The sequence below is a fragment of the Mustelus asterias genome, chromosome 13 (genome assembly GCF_964213995.1).
Source record: "Mustelus asterias chromosome 13, sMusAst1.hap1.1, whole genome shotgun sequence".
Lineage (NCBI taxonomy): Eukaryota > Metazoa > Chordata > Chondrichthyes > Carcharhiniformes > Triakidae > Mustelus > Mustelus asterias.
The window spans coordinates 103270567-103296681 of record NC_135813.1 but is presented as its reverse complement, the minus strand read 5'-3'; the positions used below and the strand labels follow the sequence as shown (position 1 = coordinate 103296681).

General features: G+C 39.4%; 1 protein-coding gene and 1 long non-coding RNA gene across 5 annotated transcripts in view; one reads left to right on the top strand and one right to left on the bottom strand.

The window, feature by feature from the left end:
• The window catches only part of ap1b1 (adaptor related protein complex 1 subunit beta 1), a 61094-nt gene that overhangs the window by 30024 nt on the left and 4955 nt on the right, over positions 1 to 26115 (bottom strand). For all 4 annotated transcript variants that reach the window (XM_078227395.1, XM_078227394.1, XM_078227396.1 and 1 more), the window contains exons 3-8: positions 21891 to 21996; positions 17531 to 17666; positions 14509 to 14754; positions 6555 to 6745; positions 5909 to 6130; positions 1621 to 1741 (exon numbers count right to left, since the gene is read on the bottom strand). In XM_078227395.1, the coding sequence (XP_078083521.1) occupies positions 1621 to 1741; positions 5909 to 6130; positions 6555 to 6745; positions 14509 to 14754; positions 17531 to 17666; positions 21891 to 21996 (1022 nt within the window). The remainder of the gene's footprint in view (positions 1 to 1620; positions 1742 to 5908; positions 6131 to 6554; positions 6746 to 14508; positions 14755 to 17530; positions 17667 to 21890; positions 21997 to 26115) is intronic.
• On the top strand, positions 187 to 25876 carry LOC144502958 (uncharacterized). The gene is made up of 3 exons (XR_013499404.1): positions 187 to 307; positions 17231 to 17280; positions 25745 to 25876. It is a non-coding gene; the product is annotated as an uncharacterized LOC144502958 (long non-coding RNA).

The following is a 26115-nucleotide window of genomic DNA, read 5'->3' as shown; positions in this document are numbered from 1 at the left end:
TGGAACCACTCCACTTGCAACTTCCTATATCCATATTAAATTGGGATATTGTACAATCTCCAAATCTGCATCAGGTGACTAACAATACAATGAGTCTCAATGTAACCTGGTAACATTTTTAAAGACATAGCCTGCCCATAACTTCCAGTGGACAGACAATGGAGTCAGATTGCCATTCCGTTTGTAATTACTTACCTTGAAATCCAACTGCTCCTATCTCGACCAAACCTTACGTCTCAAGCCAGACTAGATCTGTGTTGCGCAGTGGATTTCCGTTGGCCTTCAATCAAGCGCAGCTTAGTTGAAGGTAAGCACTCCCCTTTTATTCACAGCACTAGTTGCTGTAAACCAGGTAAGTTTAAAGGTTTAGCTACTGTAATAAGCCAGGGAGAAGTTAAGAGCATAAGGTAAGTGGATTTGATTTGAGGGGTGGTTGGCAGGGGCGTGGGTTTAGGAGTGTGGGGGGAGGAAGTCCTTTGTGGGTTTGGGAAATGGGCAAGGTGGATGGGGGTGGGAAAGGGGTCAGTACAATAGTTACCAGAGGCTACAAAAATGTTTTTAATTTGTCTAACCTTTTCTGAGTAACTATTTCTGTATGACAGTCGGAGCCATTTGAAGTTTGCAATTTAAAATTGCATTCTTGGATGGTTCCCAGCAGAGGGAAATTGCCCAAGGAAGTTTGAACTTTCCGGTCAATGGCATGTAATCCTTATCTGAGAACTTTTGTGGGGGAAGTGGAGTTCCCCAGTACATCTTTGGGATACACTGCCCGCAAGCTATGGCCCATAGACCGCACCTATGCTAGTCTCACTTCAACTAGAGCTAAATTTCAGTTTAAAAAGCAAGTGAGAACCAGCTGAACCATTTAATAAGTTAAATACTTTGTCACCTGTTCATTATGTCACACCACTGTTACTTCTGTTGTTTACATATGGATGTCCCCAACTTAAAAAGGAACATTTTTAATGACAGTTAAGTTCTTTGGAAATTTAAAAATTCTCTTAACTACCAAGTTCGCATTAAATTAATTTTGAGATTCTAATGTTTTTGCTGAACAAGGATTTTTTCATGAGATAAAGATTATAACACAAATTAATGTAGCTCAAAAGCACAAGGTGGCATACAAAAACTAAGTGATTTTGGAAAACTATGGTTCGAGACAGGTGGAACTGTTAGCATTTGCTGCTAGCAGAATGGATCTATTCATAAAAGGCAACTGCACAATATTCAATAATCATACACAAAACATGCCAAGTCTGAACAATTACCCAGAGTGCAAGCAAAATACAACTTCACGCTTTAAAAGGTGAATATAGCGGCTTCATTAAAGTGAAGCCAATTTGAAAATGAAGTGTTCTTAATGCATGGCCATGGACTAAAACTCGAGCAGTTATTGAAGGTTCTTTTTCTATAATTCAAAAGCAAAAACTGTGGATGCTTAAAATCTGAAATAAACAAAAATGCTGGAAATAAGTTAACCGTTTAACTCAATGACCTTTCACCAGAACTGAAGGCCATCGGCTTGAATCGTTAACTTGGTCTTTCTCTCTCCACAGATGCTGCCAGACCTGAGGATTCCCAGCATTTTCTGTTATTAACATAATTCAGACGGTTACTAACCTGTGCAATGTTGGCTTGAGAAGCCAAGCGAATCATAATGTCCAGTTTTTCCAGTTTCACATAAATTGGATCATTGTATTTTACAAAGAAAACCTTCATTTCATGCTTAAGAATCTCTGGCCTATATTAAAAAAGGAAATCTTAGTACAAAAGTAACATTTGATTATATTCCGAAATCTTGAAATAACATGTTTCAATTCCTATCTTCAATTATGAAGCACCAAGCTTGTACTTTATATATTATCATGCATTGTACTTTATATATCAGTAGATGGCATGAAGAAAGGCCACACTGTGTGGCCAATCAAGTTTACATGTATATCTAAGCAAGCAACAACTGTGAATCATTTTCCAACATAACCAGTGGGTAGCATGAATTTTCTTAGTGATATTACCACCAGGTATCTATAGGATTTTATAGAAGTTTAAATATACTGTCATCTACTGTATCAACTTGAAAGTACATTACTTAAGTCCACGGCATCATTCCACCTATCTTTAATGCCATTGTCAGAGAAATTACAGCACAGAAGGAAGCCATTCAACCCACTGCACTGCAACTGGTTATCTACGCGAATACTCCAGATGAAAACCACTCTGTTAAATGACACACGACTAATATAAAAGCCAAAGTATCTTTTGTGATGTTCATAAGTTATCACCTTGAAACATGAACCAGCGTCTATTTGTTCAGATGCCAAACTGATTTAGATTTTCTTGTCTGAGAATAGTTGTTGTTTGCAATTCACTCCCTCCAGTGAGCAGTGGAGGTTGAACATACTCAAGACTGAGTTAGACAGATTTTTGATTGTCAAGGGTTATGGGGTCAGACAGAAAAGTGGAATTAAGAACACATCGGATCAGCCATGATCGTACTGGCTTGGTGGAGCAGGCCTGAGGAGCTGAATGGTTAGGTTCTGCTCCTACATCTCACATTCTTGTATTCAGGATTTTGCTGCATTTATTTCAGATTTACAGAATGTGCAACCTTGCAAACAAAAACCATCTATGCAGCCTTCATCATACGTTGCTTGTGCACTAAGTCTATACAATGAAATGTGTACAAAATGTCAGGAATCAGCAGTATTATTTCATTTGGAATATAAGGTTTAATCATTTAATAACAGAACAAAAATGTCATTTTGTTAATATTTATCCAATTCACAGAATTTTTTAAAAAAAACCATTGGCTACGGGTGTCACTGGCTGGGTCAGCATTTATTGCCCATCCCTAAATTCTGTTGAACTGAGTGGCTCGCTTGGCCGTTTCAGAGGGCATTTCAGAGTCAACCATACTGCTGTGGATCTAAAGACGGCCTGGTAGCACAGTGGTTAGCACTGCTGCTTCACAGCTCCAGGGACCTGGGTTCGATTCCCGGCTTGGGTCACTGTCTGTGTGGAGTTTGCACATTCTCCTCGTGTCTGCGTGGGTTTCCTCCGGGTGCTCCGGTTTCCTCCCACAGTCTAAAGATGTGCAGGTTAGGTTGATTGGCCATGCTAAAATTGCCCCTTAGTGTCCTGGGATGCGTAGATTAGAGGGATTAGCGGGCAAAATATGTAGGGATATGGGGGTAGGGCCTGGGTGGGATTGTGGTCGGTGCAGACTCGATGGGCCGAATGGCCTCTTTCTGTACTGTAGGGTTTCTATGATTTCTATGACATATAGGCCTGACCAGATAAAGACAGTAGAATGTGAAGATGAGAGAGAAGCTCTGGTTGGGATAAAGCATAAAATGACTTGAGTCACAAGTATGCAAATGCATTTGGTACTTATTTTATGCAAAACTTATTGCATGTTCTGAGAGAAACTTGGACAAAATCCTCCAAAAGATTGGTTTGAAAATAAATTGCAACCATTCATTATCAGAGGTCAGAGTGATGATGCATTATTTCGGTTCGAACCATTTTGGTGCTGTGGTCAGATGAAAACTGGATTGGAGAGATTTCAATATTGGGCTGGAGGAAAGATGCAGAGTGACGATGTGTTCAAGGGAAGTGGTAATTTTCAAAGAGAGGGTTCAAGGTCAGTGTTTTTTTGCCTTTGGTAAGGAACCGGGGAAGAACTGCAGAGGCTGCTAAATGGACAGACTCAACCTTAGTGATAGGGAAGTCCATGAATTCCTTGCACTTATTGCTGAAGGTGATGATGGGCAGGGCAAGCAAGGGGACCTTAAGGAAACAGTTTGCAACATGAGTTACATCTGCGCTCCAAGGTGATCCTGGGGTAGTGGATGGCTTTGGCAGGATAGAATGCAGCACTTGACATTGTCCAATCAGAAAATATGGGGGGGTCGATTTTCCCAGCCTGCTGCGCTGCTCTTGGGCTTGGTGACAGAGGGAGGCCAGTGATCAAGGCTGGCCCAGACATGTCAGGGAGGCCAACGATCAGGTGGCGGTGGGGGGATACTGCGTACGCGCTGATCTCCTCTGTGACAGATCGGCACATGCGCAGTGGCCTGCTCAGTGCTATACCAGCCTCTCAGGTGGGAATAGGTCACACCCACAACTTTTTAATGAGATTCACGCTAGGGTTGTCTGCAGTGCACAGAGTGTGGGAGATTCATTTTGAAAATCCTGCTGAAAAAACAAAGGATTGAATTCAGTTTTTATGCAAATTCGGCACTTAGAATTTTTTGGGGAGAATCCCACCCATGATATTGACTCAATTAGTTGTGGACTAGATTTTCTAAAGTCTGCACCGCTTGGACTTAGGAAACTCAAATGGGGCCATACTGGGTTGGTTGGAAGGTGGTAGTGGAGGGTTATTAGCTTGAGAGAAAGGTTTTGTTGGAGGCATGGGCATCAGTAGGTGGAACTGTTGAGCAGAAAAGTCTTGAACCCAACCAGAATTGGGTTATATTAACAAAACAGAAATGAAACAATTTTAATAATGTCAGCAACGGGCATCCCCTGGCATGCTTAGATGTAGTAAGAAGTCTCACAACACGAGGTTAAAGTCCAACAGGTTTATTTGGTAGCAAATACCATAAGCTTTCGGACCTTGCTGCTCCTTCGTCAGATGGAGTGGTCTCTAGAGACCACTCCATCTGACGAAGGAGCAGCAAGCTCCGAAAGCTTATGGTATTTGCTACCAAATAAACCTGTTGGACTTTAACCTCGTGTTGTGAGACTTCTTACTGTGCTTACCCCAGTCCAACGCCGGCATCTCCACATCATGCTTAGATGTAGCATGACATGTCTGTGATGCACACTAATCTAACACCTCTGATTGCATCAGTTTAAAATTTTCTATTTTCTTCACGATCGTGTGGCAGAACTTTGATTCAAACAGGAACTAGGCGATAGCAAACAAGTTTACTTCAACTCTCAGTCAAAAATCAAGCATATGTCAGTTAGTTTTATAGCTTGAAGACGTACTAATTTACTGTAAGCCAAACAACTGTGCATGAAATCATGCAAGATCCTAACAGCTTTACACAAAGAAATACAGAAAGGAGTTGCATTCATATGGAATCCTCCATGTGTTCAGAACATTCCCAGGCACTTCACAGCCAGTGAATTATTGTGATGTTATTTTGCAGGAATAACAGCAAATTTGTACTCGGCAAGGTCCCACACCCAGCAATCAGATGAATGTGTTTGCTGGTAATAGTTGAGGATTGAACACCAGCCAGGAAATCAGATAATTCCCCTGCTCTTCAAAACAAAAAGTGTAATGGATCTTTTACATCCACATGGAGAGCAGACAAAGCCATGAATCATCCAACAGATGGCATCTCAGACAATGCAGTGCTCCCTCAATTTAGCACTAAAATGTCAACGGAGATGAAACATTCACTTGTTTGGAGAGGGACTTAAAACCCTGACTCAGATGAGAATGCTAACACCGAGGCAAGAAATGATAATTGCAACTGCCAAAATGGTAAGATTCTTACCATTGGCACGATGGCACAGTGATTAGCACTGCTGCCTCACAGCACCAGGGACCCAGATTCAATTCCAGCCTCGGGTCACTGTGTGGAGTTTGCACTGTCTCCCCATGTCTGCGTGGGTTTCCTCCGGGTGCTCCGGTTTCCTCCCACAGTCCAAAGATATGCGGGTTAGGTTGATTGGTCAGGGGGATCAGCAGGGTAAATGAGGATTATGGGAATAGGGCTTGGGTTGGCTCGAGGTCGGTACAGACTTGATGGGCCAAATGGCCTCCTTCTGTACTGTAGGGATTCCATGATTCTATGATAATTTAAAACATACATTCTTGGAAGCTTTTGTAACTTGTTACCAAAACACTCCTTTTCTACAAAAATGTTGATCACATAGTACACTGTACCTTTTCTGTACAATGAGGTTAATGTTCCTGAGGGCCACATATTGAAGCTCTGGTTCTGCAGACAGCAGTGTTACTAGTGGGGGTGCCAGTTTCTTCAGCAAAGTGCCATAGTAATCCAAGTCCTTTGACAACATTTCCATGAACTTCATCAGAACTTTTACAGCAGACAGGACAACAGCTGAGTTAGCGTGAGATAACCGTGGTGTCACACGTTCACAAATGCTATTGAACAAGAGATTCTGGTTAAATTAAAGGTATGGCCCACAATATCTTAAACACATTTAGTACATTATTCAGAAACACCAGGAATGAAAGATTAATATTTTCAACTTTAGCAATAATTTAACTTACAGAATGTTATTTGTAATTTGATTCCAAGTTCCCCAAATACTAATTTTAAAAATCAGATTGTTGCAAGTTCTATTAAAAATCAAATAACTTGGACATGTTTTCATCAAACAATTAAAAAGATAGAAAACATTTATGGAGGAATAAAAACAGCAACGTTACTAGGTGTAATTTTATTTTCCAGTATTAGGTGATTGAATTTGATGTTAAATATATAAACATTTGGAACAGTCAACTATAACATCTAATTTTATTGTAAGGTAAGAAAATATTTCAAGCTGCCATTTCTGCGTTTTACCTTTGAGCCTCTCTGTCATCTTTTGGACTATAATTGGCTAAACAATCCAGGATAAATATCTGTCCCCATTCAGTACATTCATTTAAGGCTGTTAAAAGTTTGTTGATGGTCTGAGGGTTGAGATCTAATAAGTTGCTATTTGGATGAGACTCTGCAATCTCTGACAAAGCTGCCACTGCATTTGCCACGACCTGCAGATCAAAGAGTTAGGGTAATTAATGAAAAAGAACACATTCACATCAGAATGACTTACTTGGACATTTAAACCTGGCTTAACATTTTTGGTCACCATTACAAAGGTTCAAAGTTGAATTGAATGGCTCATTATCATATTTGGGAAAAGATAAAAAGAAACAGGTATTCAGGTACTTCAAAAGAAACAACATTGGTTTATTTATATCTATTCCTTAGGAAGGCAGGGCAAGGAATTTAAAAATAAGAATCTCTGGATATTTTCAGTTTCGAAAAGATTGGATTCTGTGACACCAATGAATACTGTGCACTTCCCATAGTTATGTCCCGTGAAACACTTTCCCCATCACATTCCTTGATAGCAATCCTCCTGATATAAGAGCATAGTGACATAGGATAAATATATTACAGGTCACATCGGTATGCTTATTGGATAGAAATGGGTTAATTTGAAATTTTAATATATGCTTAACTTATTTGGCACTAAATATGCATTGACTGAATGAGACATCATATACTGCAATCACGTGCATGGCCTTAGCTGGTCTGGCCTACATGTGGCCAAAGTCCCATGATGGGGTTGACTATTAATTGCCCTCCAAAAATAGGCCTAGTTAGTATTAAATCAGTGAAACCCAAAACTGAATTTTTTAAAAAGCGCGAATAAGTGAACAGTGACAAAATGCTTCACTCCCAAACAGAGAAGTATAATCAACTGGATATGAAAAGCAAAAGCCTCTTATCTGAAAAGCCAAGTGAACTCAAATACTAGGCTTCATGGAAGCTTTTTAATGCACATACAACATTCCTGAAGATAAATGAACATAACTGCTGACTACAGACTGGCAGTACAGCACTTGTCATCACCCTATCATAGCTTTGTCAGCTGAACTTCTAGCAGCAGCAGCAATTTAAATCTATGTTAAACATCAACATGGCAATGTTGTTTTCTACACCAATATCAGCCACACACCCAGAGTGGGAAAGAAACTACGAAGCCTTCTCGCAGCTTCCAATGTGCACACCAAGGATTTAAGATGAATAGATCTTGCACATTAATAGATCAGCCTCTACAGCACAGGATGGTCCTTGCTGGTGACAGACAAAATGTTCTATGTAATCACTCTCCTTGTGGAGACTTTATTTGCTGCTAGAACAACTTGATAAAATTCTCATGTAGCTCATGACTTTGTCCATAATCATGCAGACTTAAGATTTACTGATGTATGTATACCTAATGGACATTTTGATTCATGGAACTTTGGAAATATGAGCATGTCATATCTTTTGAATGGTAATCAGTCGTAGTAAGAGAAAAGCATTCAGAACAGAAGAATCATTCTGTCACAGCAAAAGCTATGCTGGAGCCATAATGTTAAGGAACAACTGCATATTCTAGGTAGCAGTTGTTGTGAATCTCTCCAATGAGAGCACTATAAATTCCAATACCTTTTAGCATCATCAGATTTCAGTTTGCACCTTTGACATTTACATGATGAAAAATTGCGCACAATTCATTACAAAACTGCTGAGTACAATCCCCAGACTACTCATGCAAGATAAAATGTCAATAAGATGAGAATCTGCAGAGGCTTGCTCGGATCTTCCACCTTATGTTGTAATAATTGGTACACCACATGGAGCCACAATGCATTGACTGTTTACCTTACTGGTTAGCTAGCTGGATTACATTGTATGTGTATTTAAGTCATATTTGCGATAGTAAATTTAAAAAAAAGATTTTTTCCCATTTTAGTTTATTCTTTCAATAACAATTTCCAAGATTGATCTGCTCTTCCTTTGCTCTTTTTCAATCTTCTCATTTGATGCTCTTGCCTTCCTCTCAATCTACTCTAGTATATACCCTTGACTAGCTCACCAACACAGCTTGGTTTTCAAAATAGCTGCAGCATTTTGACATAGAATCCCTACAGTACAGAAAGAGGCCATTCGGCCCATCGAGTCTGCACCGATCACAATCCCACCCAAGCCCTACCCCATATCCCTACATATTTACCCACTAATCCCTCTAACCCACGCATCTCAGGACACTAAGAGCAATTTTAGCATGGCCAATCAACCTAACCAGCATATCTTTGGACTGTGGGAGGAAACCAGACCACCCGGAGGAAACCCACGCAGACACGAGGAGAAAGTGCAAACTCCACACCGACATGGCAGTAAAAAGGTTTGAACTTTTAACTAGGTTAAAAAAGTTGACTGTCAAAACTATATTTTGATGACATGTATTTAGAAAATTTTCCATCAAAAAAAAATCACATCTGATACAGGCCAAGACAACTTGATAGCAAGCAAGTCATCCCTACCCTACTCTAATGCATTAACAAGGTGAAAGAGGTAACAATCTATACAGATTTGATACAGGCCAGGACAGCTTGTTATTAAGTCATTCCTTATCCTAATACATTCAAGGTGCAAGAGGCACTAATCCATCAGTCAAAGCTTTCAGACTTGCAGAGGTGACTCCACCTTGAAGAACCTTTTGGAAATGAATCACTAGTGATCAAAATAATGATTCTCTGATCGAAAAAGAAAGCCCGCATGATAAGTAAGCTGAACAAGCACAGATAAACATTATTACATCTTCCTGAGTAGTATCATTCCCTATGTCTGAAAACATCTTTTTTTAAGGTAATGAAATTAGAAGCTTCTTGAATAGCTTCAAGTAGGCAGCTTAAGGAAAACCTTTACAAGTGAGAGATCTACTCAAAACATTTAGCCAGGGTATGGAGCTCAAAACATAGGAGAGGGACTACAGCACATAGAAGTCAGTACTTCAGAATGGAAATATTTCAACTAACTTTGCATTAGGCAAGTCTGAATATTTCATAACTCAGAATTGCTTTAAAAAATTGTTCACCTTCTCCTTAAGAGCAATCTAGATTTAAACATTATTTTCAAATTGACGATAATTCAATAAATTATATTTATTATTTTTATCTCAGTATAACATTAGGGAGGTCTCACTCTATCAAATTGTTGTGCAGCTAATGTTCCTGGACCACTTCAGCAGTTGCCAAGAATGAAAGTGGAAGATCTCACCAGAGGGAAGGGTCCCCAAACTGCTCCGATTAAATTTCACTTGAGGACCAACCTTCTAGAAATTTGACTATGAGAAATCTCTCAGCCTGCTGCAAATCATTTGCTTTAGAAAACATTCACTTCAAATAAAACATCAAGTTCATCTATGAGATTGCCACAAACGAGATGGCGATACTTATAAGCTGCAACAGTATTTTATCTTCATTTGTATCCAATCTCGGAGCGTGGGTATGAAACAAGTGAATGAAACGTTGCATTAATTTGGAATAAACATGTGGTAATAAATAACCCTTAATTTTTTTGAGTTTAAAATTAACTGATGTAATTATTTAACTGGGACACTCGCTGAGATAAGAAAACACACACCTCTTACAAACATACTGATCATGGGGAGTAAACGGAAGCACAAATTCTGCCTACGACACCAGCTTTATTTAATTAATTGAATTTAAATTCTCCAGCTGTCGTGGTGAGATTTGAACTTGTGCCGTGTCATTTATTCAACTTATTCAGATAGCTTAATTAAAATTATCTTGGCAATTTTGATTTCCAAAGCCTGGCTATGAACAAAAGTCACAATTTTGCTTAATTGCTGTGGAACCATAAGCAAAAGATAGAATCTTTTTCTAAAAGAAAGCAAGTTTGATATTTCTATAATGCCCCCATTCAGTTATTCTACCAAATACCATTGTATTTTGACCACTGATTTTACACCTTCTTGTCCAGAGTATAAAGGCAGCAGGTTAAAATCTATCTTAGTCTGTTCCATCACATAATACTGTAGTAGCACCTTGTGGCAGAAAGCAAGTACAACAATTCCATTTCATTGTAGTACTGGGTTTCCAAAAGTTTATTCGAGCCAGGTTATGCGAGTATAAGATAAGCAGCCTCCTCCATTGTAGTAGGCTGCAGGGACCCCAACACTGTTTGAGAGAGCAAATGGTAAGGGAACGGAGTCCTGTGCATGTTGTCTTGATAACCCACATGCATCAGTAGAATCACAAAGTTATGAAATGAAGATTTATGCTGTGCAGTTATTGTTCCCTTTTTAACATTTCTTCACATTATTATAAACTTTGAGACAGTGGATCAAAATTGCCAAGATCATTTTAATGAAGTGAATAGATTAAATAAATGACAGTCACGGCCATTTTTTAAAAAAAACCTTACATTATTAAAAAGTTTTTTAGCTCGGACAGTCTACTTTGCACTCAAATCCATTGCAGACCAGCCATTCCAAGTATGCTGTGTAGTCTTTTATTTTAATGGGAACAAAACTTCAGCTTGGGAGATCATTCAGTTACTGACTCTCAAGAAAAATGGGCAGCCAGCTAAGTGTGTAGCAGTTAAAGTACTGGCGAAGTGCCAGATTCCATGCTTCAGTATATGCTCTTACTGGCAAGAATGGAAAATAGTTGGAGACAATCAATTTAAAAAGAACAAACATTGTCTCCCCAGTCAGCACCCACCCCGCCATTTGTGATTTTATTGATGAGTGGCAGGGTAGCCCTGAAACCAGTTGCTAATAGAAGTGCCTGACTCATTCTTTCTCTCTGCATTGTTTAAAAAAAATGCTTCCAAGAAGGAAAGTACAAATGTTTGGTCATGCCCTCTCAAAGCAAATTAACTGAAACTGGTAATTCAGCAAGAAGATCAGAGGTTTGAGATGTAAACAGCCCACTGCGGCAGTAGTATTCTTACTGTGCTTGCTGGCGTTTGACCCTGTTCTCTTCTGAAAGTGCTTGTCCATTGAATATATAATATATATTCAATGCAATATTTAAGATTCTGAAAGGACTTAGAGCAGGCACCGAGGGGCTAGATGCTGAGAGGCTGCTTCCTCAGCTAGAGTCGAGAACTAGGGTCATAGTCTCAGGATGAGCTTTTGAAACTGGCTACTTCAGAAGGCTGTAGATGCTCAGTTATTGATCATAGTCAAGATCAAGATAGATTGATCTTTGGACTCCAAGAGAATTAAAGGGAAATAGGAATCCTGCAGAGTAGTGGAATTGGTCAAAGGTTAGTTATAATTTTATAGAACGGTGGGGCACCCTCAAGAGGCCTTATAAGAAAGTCAAAGAATAGGTCATGTTATTATATTGTGATTAACATGGTTAATTACCATTCTATTAGCAATGCACTCAAGTTAGGTCTGACTAAATTTGAAAGATATTTTAGCTTGCTTAACATCATGATTGCAGCTCAATTCTGCTAAACTGTCAAGTGTTAGGAAGTTGGAATGAAAAGTAAATAATTGAGTAGAAAAGAAATGGATAGCTGTACTGGGGATGGGGAGGGGGGTTCTGAAATGCAGATTAGCATAGTAGCAGGGTGAAACAGATACATCGTTAAGCAAAGTGGAGACTAGCAGTCTAGGGGCAAGACCATAACTGTGCCCAGTTGCAAAGCACAGCTCTCTGAGATTCAAACTGTCATACAGAAATGAAAGCAGAAGTCTGTCTGTACGTGACCCCATCAGTTCTGCCCTAAACTAGTACAAAGGTGCCCAAAAGAAAGCTACAGGTATTATGTGGTAATTATTTGCTGGGTTGGGCTCATTGTTTTAAAACCTATGGGATGCTGTTTTAGAGAAGGTGCGTGCATTCTCGGAGTTGAAAAAAGTAGATAGATTAGAGGGGGAGGCAAATTTAAACATACTGTCTGGCTAACCATTATTTAGTTAACTGTGTCAATTTTTACTGTTTTCTTTGTGTGTTTTAATGTTTAATAACTGTTTTTTTATTCAAATATTTTACGACAAGACTGAATCCTTTCCTCACCAGGTTTCATCTCTTTTCTCAGATTTTTTCCTAAATTGCAAAAATAGATAGAAACCGGTGTTCCAAGCTTCCCTTTGGGGATTTGGGATGCCCTTGCATTGAACATCAGCGGGATTCATAACAACAAAGTAAAATATGTTTGCACTGAAAAATGGAAACACAGCTAATCCCAAAGATTTTTTTCTATTAATTATACGTACACTCAGTTTTAAGTCAATAATTATTTCCAAAAAAAACAGACCGATAAAAAGTAAATGGCAACTAATAAAAAGGCACTTTAATTCCTCTCCTGTCTAATCTGATCAGGAAATCAGCTGGAAACTTTTAAATAATTTTCACCCACAAGGCAATGAACAAATCTTCAATACCACCTCAGGACTTCCCAACTGTTTCAAAGACGATTAATTTCTTTTGAATGTAGCTCAGCCAGGTGATTAAACTGAATACAAGTGTCCCCAAGCAACTAAAGAATTAAATGATTTGTTATGCTGCTTTTGGTATCAATGCATTAACGGAAGTGTGTTACATTGAACATGGGAACAACCTGTTTTTTTGAATACTGCAATATGTCCCCGAGCAAGCTGATAGACCCTCAATGCACCACCCAAGCATTTGACTCTGCAACTTTCCCTTGTTGCTACACTGAAATTGTTACCCTAGATTTTGTGCTTAAGTTCCAAGTCATGAACCCATAAAGCTTTTGATTTATAGTGCACAACCAGTAATTTAAAAATTTTATTTTTTAAAAAGGATAAAAATTTCCTCATCATGGCGAGAGTGAAGTTCCTGCAGTTTCTTTAGTGCTGTACTAAACAAAAAAGAATAATCTCCAATTGGAAAACTATTGGATCGGATCTGTGCTGCATTATGCCTTCTCTGTTAGATCAGCTACCGGAGTTAACAAAATAAGCAACTTTTTAAAACTACACATTGAAAAGGAACAACTGCTGAATCAATAAATTGGAAACTCTTCTGGATTCAACACTCGACATCATCATGGGCACATTCATACCACTGGAATAATTTGCTTGGTGGAAAAATTAAGCTACAATTTTTGAAAAGCTCAGCAATTATCCAAATGTTTAAGTTGAAGAGGAGATACAATGCAAGAAAATCTGCCAAACTAGACCACCAGGTCAGCAGAATGAATATGAAGTTAAACACCTAACAGCCTATAAAAATAACATACTGCAGATGCTGGAAATCTGGGGAAAAAAATCCAGAAAATGCTGGAAAGTCAGGAAGTCTTCAGCATCTGTAATGAAATGTTAACACTAGGTACAACCTTTCATTAGAATCGAACATGTCATTATAACCAAAACATTAACCATTGACATTAACAGTCTATGGTTCCCTACAGAATCCCTACAGTGCAGAAAGGGGCCATCCAACCCATCGCGTCTGCACCAATTCTCCGAAAGAGCATCCCACCCAGGCCCTGCTGCCCTCTCCCCATAACCCCCCCATGCAGTTGCCATGGCTAATCCACCTTACCTACACATCTTTGGACAATAAGGGGCAATTTAGCATGGCCGATCCACCTAACTGGCACATCTTTGAACTGAGGGGGGAAACCGGAGCAGCCGGAAGAAACCCAGACTGACGCGTGCAAATTCCACACAAGTCACCCAAGGTTGGAATCAAACCCGGGTCCCTGGTGCTGTGAGGCAATAGTGCCAACCTTCTCTTCTTAAATGCTATCTGACCCGCTGTGTGCTTCTTGCATTTTGACTTTACGCCCTGTACCTCACTGTGACAGCATTCTTTTCATTTAAAAATGGGAAAATCTGTGTACTTTTACAAAGGTGAGAGCAGAGTTCAGCTACTGATCTCATAAATTCACAATATCTTTTCTAGCTTTACCAGTTAGCTGGTAATGTCTACAGGTACAATGGGAGAAAGTTTAATATTTTGTTTACCATTGGATTGGAGTCAGATATCAAGTCCTTCAGAGTGTCCAGAAATCCCTGATCTTCGACCAGCTGTGCATTGATATCATGTAGTTTAGCCACACAGACAGCAGCAGTCTTTCGTACATAGGGATCTTCATCCTTTAGACATTTTCGCAGAGGCTCACACAGGTACTCGGTGATTTTATCTACACGGATACAGCCCATGGTTCTTACTGCCAGTGCTCTAATAAGTGGATTGGGATCTTCGCAGTCCTGAAATTTGACCAAGCAACCACAAACTTAATCACAGCTTTAAAAAGGAAAGAAACAACATCAACAACAGAATCCATACTAACATTCGGTTATGCAAAATGTATAACATTTCAGCATATGACATAATAAGATAAAGAGGAGAATGAAAGTACTTAGATTTACACAATCAGATTTTGAAAAATGAATATATTTGTTGAACTCGGTTGATGGTTTGCAGCTTGCATAGCTAGTCCTTAACCACACAAACACAAAGTTCCAGATTCCCTTGTCTGCGTGGAATTAGTTAACTTAAGTAGAATAAACAGAAAGTAACCAGACTACTTGTAGCTGAAATCTAACACCCCCATCTGAAAATATGCATTTTTAATTCATGCCTTATTCATGATGACCTTTGGCAAGTTAGTGGTAGGTATCTGGCACTGAACAACACTATCCACCATAACACATGTTTTTGAGGAGAAAAGTCCAAAGGAAATGTGGTAGCTATCAATTCCTCAACAAAGGGCTATATTCAGCAATACTACTAATACCTGAACTGTAAGAATATCCAAGTCTTAATCCATCTTTTCCATTTAATGGCTTATTGCCACAGGCAATTTAAAAACTAACTGCAGAGTAACCAATTCAAATCAATGTCTGAGGATCAAATTCTGTGAAATGAATGATGTATAATCACAATTTCCACTTAAAAAGATACCTACAGGTACCTGTAGAAAGTTTTTGGGAAAACAATTACAGGGACTCAATCACAGTATATAGAACAAACGTGATGGCAGTGACTACAGATCTAAAAGCGTTATCCAGGCAACTAATTTAACTATCAGCATATTACCAGGCACTGTAAAATATAAAGACATTTATTTTTCTTGATAAAGCATTAAGAGGATTATTTTTGCAATCTAGTCAATCATATAGGGTTCCACAGTAGTGTAACACAATTCTTACAGCAATAAAAAAGCAGAAGGTAAGTTCCAAAAATTAAAAAATGTACCTTGAGCATTGTGGCGATTTTACAGATTTCAAATGAATGAATGAACTACATGCTGTAATTTCAATATGATCTATTACATTTTAAAAGAATGCCCATATAATAACCAAATTCCAAGAAGCATCAAGCAGAGCTCAGGAACAGAATAAAACTCCCTTTCGTCTACCCCAATCATTTAGATTATATGTCAAACAGCAGTGCACCCCTTTTCATTTTCATATCAGCCAACCAGGGTAGAATGTGATTGTCAACCTGTGCTGAATTTTAAGTAACCTTGTGAAAGAGGAAACTTGGGTAGCACTTTATATTTCTCAAATGCCTAACAGCCTCAGAAAACATGTTTTGCTTTTGAAAAGTTGTTGAGTGGAAAACGTTGTACACATTTTGCATATAGTCAGATCTCATTAACCTCAAGGAAAAACAGTCTAAATTTAGTTTGCTTAGAATATTAGTTTGCCATCAACAGGATTCATCTTTTTCAACATGCTGTACACATTTCAGTGCATAGGGTGATAAATGGATAAATTGATAAAATTGACTACTTCAGACACCAGGGGATTGGGTGATGCTGTCAGTTAATGAATGGCGTAATTTTGTTGAGCGGCACGGTGGCTAGCACTGCTACCTCACAGCACCAGTGACCCGGGTTCAATTCCCGGCTTGGGTCAGTGTGTGTGTGGAGGTTTCACATTCTCCCCGTGTCTGCGGTGTATTTATCCAGGTGCTCTGGTTTCTTCCCACAGACCAAAAGACATGCTTGGTTAAGTGCATTGGCCATGCTAAAAAAAATCTCCCTCAGTGTACCCAAAACAGGTGCCAGGGTGTGGTGATGGGGGGGGATTTTCACAATAACTCCATTGCAGCGTACTCCACTGCAGTGTAAGCCTACTTATAGTGTCATAGAGGTTTACAGCATGGAAACAGACCCTTCGGCCCAGTTTTTAACCACTAAGCTAGTTCCAATTGCATTTGGCCCATAGCCCTCTATACCCATCCTACCCATATAACTGTCTAAATGCTTTTTAAAAGACAAAGTTGTACCTGTCTCTACTGCTGTCTCTAGCAGCTCGCTCCAGACATTCACCAGCCTCTGAGTGAAAAAATTGCCCTTGTGACACTAATAAATAAACTTTAAACTTCAATCAAATGGCATTGGCCAAAGGAGAAATGTTGACCGGATACTCAAAACTTCTAGCTCTTCAAATAGTATCATGGAATCTTTAACACTCATCGCAGCACCAGAACAGACACACAATTTAAATGCTTTATCCATCTATGCAGTATTGCTGTGAAGAATTATGCGTTCAAGTTACGTAATTGGACAATAACCTAAAACTTTCTGATCTAGAGGCAAGAGTTCACCTAATTGAATCACGTTGACAAGTGTGTATGGATGCATGTTCACTTGAAACTGGGCTGGGACTGCCCAAACACACTTTATTGACGACATTTACAGGCAATAAAGAAAAATCTTTCACTTTATTACAGGGGTCGTTTTGAATACAGATCCAAGAGGTGAACTGAAAGATCATTAATTCGTAAGTAACCACCCCCCGCACCAAGTTTAATTTATTTAGAATTTTGGATTGCCATCGGTAGGATTTTTTAAATGTACTGTGTGCATTTTAATAGGCAAAGTGCTCAGATAAATTGCTAATGAAATTTACTGCTTTTAGAGACCTGCAGATAAGGTGATTCCGTTGTCACTGCTCACTTGTCTTTGGGATCGACATTCAAAACATCCCACATTCTGTTTCTATGTTGTCAGGATACTGGATACATATATACCTTAACAAAAGTGTTGACGGCCATAATTGCCATGTCAGGCTGACTCTTTGCATAGTTCATTAGATACAGGTACACCAGCTTCTTCAGCTCCAAGTTGTCTGTCTGCATGCAGTTAACAACGTCAGGAAAGAGGGCGCTATTGAGAATGAGATAAAGTAAGGCACAAAGTAAGAAATCCACAACTCATTGGGACATTCTGACAAATTAAAGAAATGGACATTTAGAATTGAATTTATATCCTTACATTGTAACTTGAGTCACATGAATACATTTCTAGAATGTTTACTACAGCATTAGTGTGCAGTGCCTAAACTCTGGAGATCAACGTAATAGCAAAATTAGTGCAGATTCTGGAATCTGAAACAAAAACAGAGAATGCTGGAAAATCTCAGCGGGTCTGACAGCATCAGTGGAGAGAGAACAGCGCTAACGTTCATCCAGACTCAAAATATTAGCTCTGTTCTCTCTCCACAGATGCTGCCAGGCCTGCTGAGATTTTCCTGCATTTTCAGCTTTTGTTACTGGAGATCATTACCTGTACTTAAAAATGCTTTTGCTTACTTGCATACTTTTTTCATTTTTCAAAATTCGTGACAGAATTCTCTGTCCCACAAAAGGCACCAGTTGTTCTTTTGTTCTCTGTGATACTAGAAAATTTACTCAATTGTTCATCAGTGAAAGGTTGTAGAGCAAGCATGCGCAATTATTTTGAAAACCACCAAACAAGGTGCTTGGGCTAGTAGAATTTTCACACTAGCCAGCAAAAGATCCACCACGTAGTTCTAGGTTATAAAAACCTGCATCAAAGTGCAAATTATGCACTTTATATTATGACGACAAGGATCTGCTCCAAATTTTTTTTTTTTAAAGTTTGTATTCATATAGTTATGGCTACTTGTCACAAACTCAGAGGGAACTTGCAAAATTATGAAGAACTGTGCATAAATTTTCTAGTATTGAAGTGAACTGAAAAACAATGGGGCATTTTTTGTGGAACCAGGACCTCTAATAATGGAATATTCTATATTCAATATAGGTTCAGAAGAGCTTAATTTATATTTAAATGTTCAGCATTGACACTAATTTTAATAAAAACTTCTGCAGCATGAGCAGTCGAGAGTGCCAATACAATATAACCTACAATTCTAAATTCAAAGCTGCCTATAACTGCCAAAAAAAACCCTTTTCAAGGGCTATTAGGGATGAGCAATAAATGCTGCCCTCGCCAACGCCATCCCAAGATTGATTTTTTAAAAAATTCAGATGAACCAATAACTCAAACTTTAAAACAAAATCTCACTTTGCTGCGTTGTTTACATTTTGCTATGTTCAAATTATGAGTTTTATTTTCCCTACTTAGCTGAATCATCCACTAGATTATTCAAAGTAGACTATACAGTGAACTTTATCATTGAACTTTTGTTGATAATTCTTTCAGAGGCCAGACACAAATAAGCTCATCCTTGCAAAGAGATCTAAAAATCTGCCCTAACCGAGCTTTGCCTCCAATATCCCACTGCAAGACCATTCCAGATATTAATCACCCTTCACAAGAAAAAGTGCTTCTCAAGATGTCCTGAGATTGCCTTTTACTAGTCTGTTTCCATGTCTGCCCATTCTGCATTAGCCTGAAAAACTACTGATATTTCATTTTTCTTTGCTATATCTCATAAACATCCAAGGTTACTCAGCCACCGTTCAAGGTCAAACAGTTTTTTTCCCATAATTTTCGACACAACGCAATCTGAATCAGCCTATGGTACTTCTCTGAGCCGTGTACATAGCTAGGCAACTTCCTTTGTACTTCAGAACTAAATTTGGCACTTAAGGTGTGCCTTTAACAGACCACTGTACAACATCTACCTACTCCCCAGCCTTGATTACTCCCTCCAGCTCTCTCTACACCGCTCTTGATTACTGACCCCAGCTCTATTCTCCAGCCTCAGTCATTGCCCCTGACTTTCTCTCTACTTCCCAGCCTCAGTTACTGCCCCGGCTCTCTCTACTTCCCAGCCTCAGTTACTGCCCCGGCTCTCTCGCTCTACTTCCTGGCTTCAGTTATTGCTCCAGCTCTTTCTCTCTCTACTTCCAGGCCTCGGTTACTGCTCCAGCTTTCTCTCTACTTTCCAGCCTCAGCTGTTGCCTCTGGCTCTCTCTACACCCCAGCCTCAGTTATTGCCCAAGCTCTTGCTGCTCACCTACCTCTGGATCCTGGCTCCTGCCACTCCCCAGCCTTGAATACTGGGGTCTGGGGCTCCTGCTGTTCCCTGGCCTCATATACTTTGTACTAGACCCAGGCTCTTGCTGTCCTCTGGCCTGAGATAATGGCCCCTAGCTCTTGCTGTTGCCTGGCTTTGGTTACTTACATCCGACTAATGCTGCTCCCCGGCTCTGGTTACTGTCCCCCAGATCACACTACTTTCCAGTCCCAGTTACTGGTCCATGGCCCTTGCCACTCCCTGGTCTTGGTTACTGGCCCCTGGATCTCACTGCTCCCCCACCTCATTTACTGCTCTCAAAGGGGAAAAAGGCTAAACTTGCCAATCAATCCAATGTCTGTGGTGGGGAAGCATCAGTTCAAGTAAGAGACAATAATGTAGGATAAAATGGAAAAGGCAGTAAGGATTTGTTAAAGGCAAACCATGTTTACAAACTTTTTAATGAAGTGACAAAGGGGATAGATGGTTAGCAAAGTTGAAGCTCATGGGATAAAAGTGGATTGGCTTTGTGGATATGTAGCTTAGGGACAGTAAGCTGAGAATAGTGATGAACTTGCTTTTTTAAACAGCTTTGTCTTTGACCTTCAGTTACTTGCTTGTGCTTATCCCTAGAGCTCTCTTTCTGCACCGCCTCAAAAATTGTCCTGTTTAATTATATTGCTGCTCCTCATTCTTGCTATCAAAAAGTATCAATTCCTATTTCTGAGATTTGTGTCATACACATCCAGGTTAATAATGCATATCAAAAAAGAACAGTTGAGCCCACTGTTGCTCTGGATATACATTTAATAACATGGACCTGGGTATACAAGGCTTAACTTCAAAATATGCACATGACACAAATCTCAAAAATATAGCAAGCAATGAGGAGAGCAACATGGTTCAGGAGGATATAGATGGAATAGTGAAATGGGTATGTACATGACAGATGAAGTTTAGCTCAGAATTGTGAATTGATACACTCTGGTAGGAAGAATGAGGAAAGACAATTTTTGAAGTGGTGCAGGGAGAGAGAGAGATCTGGGGATATATAAACCAAGTAGTTGAACGTAGCAGGAAGCGTTCAGAAAGCTATGAAATAGCATACGGATTCCGTGACTTTACAAATAGCAGTATAGGGCGGCACGGTGGCGAAGTGGTTAACACTGCTGTCTTACAGCATCAGGGACCTGGGTTCGATGCCTGGTTTGGGTCACTATCCATGTGGAGTTTGCGCATTCTCCCCGTGTCTGTGTGGATTTCCTCCAGGTGCTCCAGTTTCCCCCCTCAGTCCGAAAGACATGCTGGTTAGGTGCATTGACCACGCTAAATTCTCCCTCAGTGTACCCGAACGGGTGCCTAAGTGTGGCGACTAGGGGATTTTCACAGTAACTTCATTGCAGTGTTAATGCAAGCCTATTTGTGACTAATAAATAAACTTTAGAGTAATGTTTGACAAAGGAATCTTGTAGTCTTTTCCCTGTTCATGACTAGTCTTCTTGATTTTATTCTTTCACTCGTACCCTTTTCATTGTTTTCTGTATAAGTATCTACTTCTCCCTCCTCTATTGGCTTCTCCTGGTTTTTTTCATTTTCCTGTGCTCCAACTCTCTCATTCAGAGTTCAAAATCTTCTCACTTTATTTAGCTGTTTTGACAATATATTATGACCTTTCCTATTTACATACAATCTGAGATCTTCAACACTCACTGATACAAATTTCATATTGACTAAGATAACTCAAAAATTCCACCGATATTCTGAAACATCAAATCTATTGTCTGCAACAGCAATTAGGCATAGAGAACAGGTTTAATGGATGCACATTATGAAGAGACTACAGTTTTGGATCCACGTGTTCACATAACTGTCACTTGTGCACAAACCAAATGAAAATACAATTTTAAAAAATCTGCAGCACATCTAGTTTTAAAAGTGTTGCATAATCTTTTATCACTCCACCATAAAGATACAAGTGGACGTCTGCAAAATTTGAATGGATAAAATACTAATACTAAGAAATGCAAAATTGAGATCTGAATACTTCATATACGCAGAAAGTGCTGTAAGCCCAGCTTTAAAAGCATTGTCCAGATTAGTAAAATTTTCTCCCATCCAATCTTATAATATGGAATTGCTAAAACCTACAAAATTCTATATACCTGACATCTTTCCCAACGGTCATAGAAGCAATCACTTTCTTCACTGCTTCTTTCTTCTTTTCCTTCTTGTCACTGTTGAGCTCTGCTTTGAGCTCAAAGATTTCTCCTAAAGTTCGTAAAGAAAATCATGGCATAATTTATCTTAACAGAAGGTTTTATTGTAACCAAAGTTAAATTATGCTTTTCATTTTTCAGAAATACATACTTTACAATTCAGCAGCACATCACAGCAAGTTAAACATAGTTAACGACTTCCAACATCTTCAAGTTGAATGAAAGCAAGCAAACAGTGTTACCATAATTTTGTCTTCTCAATCCCACAGAAAACTACATTTCATTAAAATGTCTACCTCTGGCCATGTTCCCTTTTAAAGTTTAGCTGTTGTGTGCATTTGTTTTTTCCAGTCCTTTAAATTATTTGCACGGCTGCACACACTATTTATCAAAACATACGGTCTGCACAGCACCTTTCAGGCTGTTGCAAGGCCACCCACCCCCACAGTTTAGCAGCAACACTGCCTGTGGCTGCCATGGATGACTATCCCTTTTCCCCTATTTCCAATGTCCAAGATTTTCATTTTTCATCTTCCCATGCCTCAACACAATCCACATTTTAAGTTTTATGAAACAATACATCGATAGGGCGGCACGGTGGCACAGTGCTTAGCACTGCTGTCTCAGTGTCAGGGACATGGGTTTGATTCCGGCCTTGGGTGACTGTGTTGTGTGGAGTTTGCATGTTTTCCCCATGTCCGCATGGATTTCCTGTCGGTGCTTCTGTTTCCTCAGTCCGAAAATATGCAGGTTAGATAGATTGGCCATGTTAAATTGCCCCTTAGTGTCCCAAGATGTATAGGTTAGGGAAATTAGCGGGTAAATATGTGGGGTTACAGGGATAAGGCCTAGGCAAAATGTTCTGTCGGGGAGTTGGTGCAGACTCGACAGGCTGAATGGCCTCCTCCTGCACTGTAGGGAGATAGGGAGCTGTTGGGGATTAGGAGGCAGTGCAAGTTAACAAGAAAAAGGGCAATGGACCAGTTGGATTTGGTGCAAAACACGAATAACAGAGTTTTGGAAGTTTATAGTGGTTGAAGAATGGGAAATCAGCCAGGAGAGCGTTGGAATAGTTTAGTTTGGAGGTGAAATGGGCAAGAATGGGAGTTTTAGTGGAAGATGGGCAGAGGCACAAAATGCCACTGAGGTGAAAGTAGGCAGTCTTTATAATGGAGAATATATGAGCATATTGGTGGCACAGTGGATAGCATTGCTGCCTCACAGGGCCAGGGTTTGGTTCTGGCCTTGGGTAACTGTCTGTGTGGAGTTTGTATGTTTTCCTTTGTTTGAGAGAGTTTGCTCCGGGTGCTCCTGTTTCCTCCCACAGTCCAAAAATGTGCAGGTTAGGTGGATTGGCCATACTAAACTGCCCCTCAGTGTCCAAAGATATATAGGTTGGGTTGATTAGACATGGCAAATGTGCAGAGTTATGGGGATAGGGTGGTGTGGAGGACCTGGGTAAGATGCTCTTTCAGAGAGTCGGTGCAGACTTGATGGGTCGATTGGCCTCCTTCTGCATGTCGGGATTCTATGGTTCTATTCTACGGGATCCAAAGTGAACCCCCAGAATCAAAAATGACAGATTATGAATAGTTTGGTTCATCTTGAGATAATGGCCAAGGAAGGGGACAGGATTAATGGCAAATGCTAATGATAATTACTTCAACTGGGGGCAACTGCAGCACAATTCTTTTGGAATAACTTTTTATTGAATCATTTTCTTGTTTTAATATTAGATTTTACATTTTTCACATGCAAAGCTATTTCAACTACCCAAAATAAAATGTAATACACTAAACCAAAGAAGTGAGAGACTGAGCGCTCTCCTAAAGATGGAATAATGTTTCCATCTTTCCCCAGCATCCCCTTAATCATGGATTGTGGTGCCCAGGGGTACCAACACTTCTTTACCCCACTTGCACATTGAGGCCTGTCCTAGACTGAACCCAGAAGTAATTCAATACTGGCGATCTTTGTGTGTTTACAAAATCTTGATGCTACTGCCAAAGTTGTCATCAAAAACACAGAACAAGTTTGAAACCAGAGCATATCTTTTAACTTGAGCCACTCAGATATCTATAACAGAAAGGTCATAACCTACTTTGTCCTTGGGTCCTGTATGGATAGAATAACATCTACTATAATACAAACATTATATCCCTTGAACCTACCTATGCCCTCAGATAAAATGTAAATATAGCTGAAGAACATACTTTGGAGAAGGCATCAATGTCATTACAACCTTGTAACCAATCAACAGTAGACAAATCTCAGACTTGGAAAAGTAAGCACCGATAGAACTGGTATTTGCAAACATCATTTAAATACATGCTGACTAAATCCAACAATCTAATTACAATGTTAAATTCAAGTCTCACATTGTACTCATGTATATGCCCTAATGTCCTACACAACTACAGTGAAGATGTTCACTTTTGTTTAGTCTAAGTACATCAGGAAACATTGCCACGGCAATGGAGCTCATGTCAAAAGTTCATTTGTCAAATTCTGTTCATTCCAGTTTCTTGGGAAATACCAAATCATTGGCGGGCAGGCTCCATATAGTTTGGTTATCATAGTAAGGGTAGCTGATTAGAATACTAACAATACAAAAGGTGGCAGAAACGAGGAGGAATAGGCATGTAGTAACCTTATCTTTATTCACCATATACTGAACAACAGGCACAGCAGCCTGCTTGAAACTTTAGATATATCCTAGCATTACATGCTGGATAAAGGGACTGGTGTAAGACTATAGCAAAACCATTAAAAATACAACATTTTATTATTAATATATAGTAAATTATTTAGAAGCACGTTAAGTCAGAAAGTTGTGAGACCGCCAGCTGTGTGTTGGTGGAGGGAGTGAATGTTTGTGGATGGGGTGCCAATCAGATGGGCTGCTTTGTCCTGAATGGTGTCGAGCTCGAGTGTTGCTGGAACTGCATTCACGCAGACAAATTGTGTCATTCCATCACACTGCTGACTTATGCCTTGCAGGTGGTGGAAAGGCTTTGGAGAGGCAGGTGAATTACTCAACTAAGGATTCCGAGCCTCTGACCTAGTCTTGAAGCCACAGTATTTATATGGTTCGCCCAGTTCAGTTTCTGATTAATAGTAACCCCCAGGATGTTGATAGTGGGGGATTCAGCAACGGTAGTTCACTGAATGTCATGGGGTGATGTTTCTACTTAACACGAAAAGAAGAATTTTTCATTTTATAAAATTTAAGTTTTCTTGACATCAAAATTTACAGTTATAACTCAACACACATTGTTGGAAGTGATACATTTTCAAAGACCTTTTCTAGATCAAATTCATCTCATTTTAATCTGTTAACTGATACATTAAGACTCTGGACAAATTTAATCCAATTTGGAAAGTGAGATTTACAATCACCTGCAGGAAGAACTGAACACACCCTACTTTGCTAGACATCATGGAGATAGGAGGCAATTGGAAGTCTTTTGCCTTATAATTTAAAGCTATTACAACAGAAGTCTTGGGTGGACTGGAGATTATGGGTATTTCAGTCCAAATGAAATACCATCTCAAACTTTCCATCAAAGCTTTCATTGATCTCTAGGAAGGGCAGATTGCTGAGGTGCTCACTACTGCTCATTTAGGCTGTGCATTCCTACCATAATTCTCTTTTAACCTTTGCCACTATGCATATTATCCTTTTTGCAAAATTATTACCTTGTGATTTTGTTTTTCATTATGTTATGTCAAATTGTTATGTTAAAAATGTATTGAAAGATTTCTTCTTCCGGCTTTGACATAGTGCCTTTTGTCTGCAGGATAGTGTGCTAAGTTATAAATGGGAAAAAAAAAGCTCAACCAGAAATGCTGTTACATACACCAATATCTATATAGCATTTGACTGCAAACCAGAACTACATAAGGAGGTACCTGTGAAAAGAAGCACAATTCCAAACTTCTGCTCGAGTGCAACTCCAGACTGACATCATATGAATAACTGATTTCAGTTGTCAGTGTACAACATGTGGACTGGACAGGAAACGTATTTTTCAGTGCAACAAGTGACCTGTTGTACCCCTCTGTATATTACCACAACCATGTACAGCATTTTATACAGCCTAACAGTTCCAAGCTTCAAACTTTCAGTGAAGGAAAGAAAACCAGAAGAGGAACAGAATCTGAATATTCC